At 41.6% G+C, this 5897-nt stretch overlaps 1 protein-coding gene across 6 annotated transcripts in view; it reads left to right on the forward strand.

Moving 5' to 3' along the window:
- cdc42bpab (CDC42 binding protein kinase alpha (DMPK-like) b) overlaps positions 1–5860 on the forward strand; it is an 81504-nt gene extending 75644 nt beyond the window's left edge. For 4 of the 6 annotated variants that reach the window (XM_088001873.1, XM_088001872.1, XM_088001870.1 and 1 more), the window contains 2 exons: positions 319–393; positions 3140–5860. In XM_088001873.1, the coding sequence (XP_087857999.1) occupies positions 319–393; positions 3140–3271 (207 nt within the window). In that variant the 3' untranslated portion in view covers positions 3272–5860. The remainder of the gene's footprint in view (positions 1–318; positions 394–3139) is intronic. The other 2 variants (XM_088001874.1, XM_088001875.1) reach the window with 1 other exon arrangement.
- The last annotated feature ends 37 nt before the right edge of the window (positions 5861–5897 follow it).

Genomic DNA, 5897 nt, shown 5'->3' on the forward strand with positions numbered 1-5897 from the left:
TTCCCCTAGCTGAACCAGGAATTCCCTCAGACTGGTTCCCATCAGTCCCAGTCATCCCAGCAGCTGTTTCAGCCGTCCCACCTCATCCCAGCTCTCCGGTGTTTTAGCCTCTCTGCGATCATAACGAGGTTGTTGCTATGGTAGCCGGCCAGCGTCTCCCCTCCTGGCTGTCCCATCCTCATGAGCCTGGATGTTTCCGCCTCCCATTTCGCCACATTTGTTGCCCCCCTGACCTGACCCAGCTGAACCCTGCCCCCCATGCCTGCCCCCCCTCCCCAGCATGTTGTCTGGGTGCTGAGTGTGAACTCTCCTCTGCAGTGGCAGGCGGTCTCGCCGTCGGAGAAGACCCCCGATCTGAAAAGGGCTTTAAGGACCCTGCTTAGTAAGATGAAGGTAATGTGTTCAACCTGCAACGACAAACACACAGAAGCGAGAGAGCACCGTGTTGCTGATCTCACACACACACACACACACACACACACACACACACACACACACACACACACACACACACACACACACACACACACACACACACACACACACATATGCGTGTTATCACTGGAACGACGCCGCCTCCCCTCCCTCTCTCTCTCTGCACCATCAGGCTTCTGTTGTGACTACGCTGCTTCTCATTGCTGAATCACAGCATGTCTGCCTCCATACCGCCCCCTGGTGGCCTGCTCATGTTCCCAACCAGGATAAAACAAAGCATAAGTTGGGATCTTCTCAGTGTTTACTGGCTAAATGAGCAAAATCCAGATGAAGGAAGTGAAGTAGACTGGTTGGAAGTGAGGTTGCATGCTTTGGGTAAATCCTGCTGCACGTTTTCTTGGTACATTACAGCACAAAGGCTGACACTTTCACTGCAAAAACACAGAATCTTACAAAGAATTTTTGTCTAGTTTTTACTAAAAATATCTTAACACACTTCAATTAAAACAAAACGGAACAAAAAGTAACTTTTCAGCAAAAACTAGAAGCTTGTTTTAGGTAAATAGTTCATTAATAATTCTGAAAAATTACGAGTTCCATTGGCAGATTATTCCACTTATAACACATAGAAATGTTTTGTTAGAAGTTAAATAATTGCCAGTGAAACTATTAATTTTTAATTAATAACTATTTAATTTAGACAAGCTTCTATTTCTTATTGAAAAGTCATTTTTAAATTAGTTTTGTCTTAATTGAAGCGTATTAAGATATTTGCAGTAGAAACTAGAGCATAACTACTTGGTAAGATTTAGTTCCTGCAGTGTTTTCAAGCTGCTCCACGGTGTGTTGTGTTGCAGTCACAGTAGGATCTGTGGGGTTTTAGGGGGTTTAAACCAGAACGAATCAGAAGGATGGCATCGCTGACCTGAGGACAGGAAGTGGAATCACACACACTTCAACCCAGCACTCGGGCTGAAGCCGCCACACTTCCTGTTTGGCCCAAATCGTCCCGTTTTCAGAGTCAGTCGCAGTAATTTATTGGTCTCCTGCGAGTCGGACTGTATGTGATGAGTTCAGGGTGAATCGGAAACCTTCCACTCCTCCATCATCGGCTCCAGCCTGCATGTTTGGTTTCTGCTGATCCCTCCTGGTCAGTTGAGGTGTTGATTTGCTGGTGAAGTGCTGGACTGCATCCCTCACAGCAGATCAATGAATCATGCTGAGTTGTAATCGTCACGGTAACTTGGGACGTTTGTGATAGACCAACACTGTAAGGCATTATTGTGAACAGAAAATGATGTGTAGTTTGTACAAATAGACAACTGGGAAATAATATGACCTCTAAATTAAGTCTGGACTTTTACTAAACCATTGTAACAACCAGCTTTAGAATGGTCTGAAACGATTAGTCATGATAAATCAATTATTGAAGTAATCGTCAACTAATTTAGTAATCGATTAATCGTTAACTGTATAGGCACAAAAAATGCCATTTGCTGCAAAAACCCCTAACATATTTAGAGCAGTAATTGAACCAGAACTCTACAAAAAGAAATTTTGTAGAAGATTTGTAAATACGTTTTCCCCAAGTGGCACAGTTTTAATTTCACCCAGTTCAAATTCACTAAAGGAATGCTGTTACTGCAATAAAATGTTTTATTTTCTTATTTCAAAAAGTGAAGTAGTTATTTTATTTGCATCTTTTAATATATTTTAATGTATAAAAAAGGCTTATGTGGTTAAATGAAAAATCTGTAGAATGTGTCCATTTTTTTCCCAATTTTAACTGATTAATCGATAAATTGATACAATAATCGATTACTAAAGTAATCCTACAGAAGCTCTAGCTGCATGTTTCCTGCTTGAAGGTGAAGCTCTGCCCAGGCTGGTCCTCCATCCTCCATTCCATGTCACCTCTGGGGGAAAAAAAAGCTATCCCCACAGCATGATGGTGCCATTGCCGTGTTTCATGGTGTTTTCAGGCTGATATGTCGCTTTAGATCAGAGGATCTTCTTCCATGTTCACTGTAGACTGCGATCAGTTTCACTGGATTTTATTTTGGGGTATTAGACTAAATGGGGTTGAGTAGCTGAACTCACCACTTTGGGTGTGATGAATCCTTTGAAACGCACATTGTTCACAGTTGTGCACTTCTTTGTGTTGGTCTGTCGTACTAAATCTCAAAGTTAAAGTTTGTGGGTGTCAAAGTGAGGAATTGTTGAAGGGGGTGTGAATACTTTGCAGGGCACCATCTCCACTTTCAGAAGTCATAAGAAAAACCCAAAGTTTTCACACCACAAAAACACAAAATATCACCAAGTTGTCTAGTTCCTCGAGCAAATATCTCATCACGGTTGAAATAAGACAAAACTAACTTTTTCTTAATATTGATGAAAAAATACTAGTTCCCCTGGAAGATTATTTTACTTAGTTTTTTTCATCAATATTAAGGAATATTGGGCGAATATTGAGGAACTTAAAACAAGTTCCTATGTTTTGCTGAAAAGTAACTTGCAAGTTAATTTTGTCCTATTTCATGTTTACTAAGATATTTGCAGCAGAAACTAGAGCAAATACTTGTAAGGTTTTGTGTTTTTAAGTGTATTTTGATGACAGAATCTGAATCTTAGCCCTCCTTCCTGTCATTTTTTTATTATACGTTTTTAACTCCTCCTCTCTCTCTTTCTGTCTCCTCCCCTCCAGGACTCGGACTCCCCCCGTCACTCCACGGCCTCCAACAGCTCCACCTTCAGCAGTCCCCCCAGCCCAGCGTCCCCACACAAGACCAAGTCCTTGTCCCTGGAGAGCACAGACCGGATGGGCTGGGACACATGAGCCCTCCCCCTGCTCCCCTCTCCCTATTCAGCACAGGACTCCCTAACCTCGCCCCTACACCACCCCCTCCTCTCACCTCCACTGCCCAGAGAACTGCACCTCCCATCTGCCGCTCCCTCCTCCTGATGAACTGCCTCTGGACGTTGCTTCCTGATTGGACGGAAACACTACAACTCTGGGCCTTTTCGAGGGGAAACCCCCAAATGAGTGAATGAGAGATGCGCTATGATTATCCAGAATAGACACTGACACTCTTCCCTACCCAGCCCCTCCTTCCCTCTTTAGAGATTCGCATAGAGACGCCAAACTTTACGACGCAACAGAAAAAAAATAAGAAGCGGATAATCGATGAGAGAAAATGATTTGTATTTGTACATAGGACCAGCCGGGTTTCAGGGGGACAATTTTAATTTATTTATCGATCTTAGATGGGGAAGGTTAGGTTTGCTTCCACGCGACATGAAGCAAACGTTTTCCCACAGTCACTTTTTCTTTGGGTGTTGCGAAAAATGTCGCATATTTAAAAAAAAGGAAGTGAGAAAGAAAAGGAATGAGTTTTAGTTTTCTCCTGATACTCAGTGCAGTGACTTTATATTTTCTAATTATTATTGTTATTTTGAGCATTTGCAAAAAACCTTCCTACTTCCTACTGTGCTACTTACTCTCTTCCTCATTGGTTCATCCAGGGAGGCGTCCTCCGTCGTCGTAGCGTTAGACGTTCCACTTTGCTGTGCAACCAAACTGACCAAGTCACTGATTCCCATCGCGATGATGTACATAGGTTCAAAGTAGAGTAATATATGATAAGGAAAATACTATAGAGAACTACACGGGGAATGAGCAAAGAAATCCTGATTTGGTTTTCTGGTTTTTGTTTTGAGTGATTTTGAGTTTTTATTCACACAAAAAGCCATTTTTAAACCACTTTGTTGTTTTTTTTAATCAGTTTTATGAGTTAGTTTTATATTCTACGTCTGACACGTTGTGTTGTGTTTTTGGTTTTTGTGTTTTTCTCCTCCACCCCCCATTTATGGATTGACACTACTGCTCAAACTATCTAGTGGAAAATTTGCATTTCTCACCAACCTGCTATTACACATGTATCTACGCTCTCGTACACTGAGGTGGTGGTTTTACGCAGCAAAACGCCTCATCCCTAAGGCTCCTCTGGTCGTCCGATGGGCCGTGGTACCGGGATGGAGAAAAGGTCGACCCCTCTACCGATGGATAAGCTCTATTTAACCAAAAATGGACAAAAGAGGGACATTTTGGTGACATGTTTTCTTTTGTCACAGCCTTTGCTTGTTAAAAATGTGCTAAAATGTCAATTAAAAGCTCTTGATGGAAACAGAACACTAAAACAAGGAATGTAAACACTTAAACCAGCGCTTGACTCCGATGTATTTCTGATTGTTTTGCTAATATTAACTGGGTTGGAGCTCTAAACTTGCTCTCTGGTTTGGTTTTAGGGGGATTTGTTGGTTGTATTTTACTGTATCTGTTTAGCAGTTTCTGCCATTTATTTTTGACAGTTTTGAACCCCATTTACAAAAGGAACAACTCTTGGAGCAAAATCTGACAATTTATGGAGCAGAATCTGACAGTAACCTGTGTGGATTAGACACAAATCAAACACCATTTTCTGTTATTTAAAACACACATTCTTAAAGCTGAACAGTTTTCTTTTGGATAAACTTAGAACAAACATTCCTATTGTACACAGTATTTTCTCTTTCCTCCCCATTGCAGAGTCCAAGTTGAAGCCTGCCAGGATCAGCTCCATATAAGGGAATCAAACATTACATACTTCAGTGGTCATTCCTGCTGCTTCCCCCTGTTGAAATCCAACAAATTAGCTCTCTGTACCTCATTCCAAGTGTTTTGTTTATGGATTTTATTTTCTATTGTGATTTGAAGCTCAAAGCTTATTTTCCAACACCCTGAACCTTTTTAAGCGTGCAGCTCTCTGTTTTTCACCTGCAAGTGGTGTCCAGTAGGAGGTAAAGGAAGCAGACTTTGTTTGGGCGGGGGGTGTTTGAACATCGGTCGATATGTTTAAAAAAAATTAAAAAACTGACTGATCCCAGACGTTCTGGAGTGAGGAAGGAAATCTCAGGAAATGTGTCGAGGTCGGCCTATGGGACGGACGGCGTGAGTCGAAGGGTGGCAGGTGATCCGATGGCCAAAGTGCCGCAGTTTTCTGTGGAGGAAGGCCTAAACAAAATCAAACGCCTTTACATTTCAGTGAGGTCTTATCTACAGTACCTTCTATATTATTTTTGCTCTTTCATATCATATTACACTTTTTTTTTTCTAGGATTGCTTTGTAATAATTTGTACAGTTTTGCATGTTCTAGATGTAATCATTTTGTTTTTGGTTTGTTTGTTTTACTTGCTCCTTTTTTGGACGGTTTGGGCGTTTTACTGAGGATAACCCACTACAGGTGATGTAGATTCCTTTTTGCACAAAAATATTTAAGGTGTAAGGTCAAAAATAATGTATGGAACTGGCTGCCACACTGATGTGGAGAACTCATATTAACCCGACTCCGATGTATTTCAATAAAGCGGAGGGCTGTTACAAATACACACCCGTCTTGTTGCCGTGTGGTCATTTCTCCAAATG

The sequence above is a fragment of the Poecilia mexicana genome, unplaced genomic scaffold (genome assembly GCF_051168715.1).
Source record: "Poecilia mexicana isolate PSO_F unplaced genomic scaffold, ASM5116871v1 scaffold_21, whole genome shotgun sequence".
Lineage (NCBI taxonomy): Eukaryota > Metazoa > Chordata > Actinopteri > Cyprinodontiformes > Poeciliidae > Poecilia > Poecilia mexicana.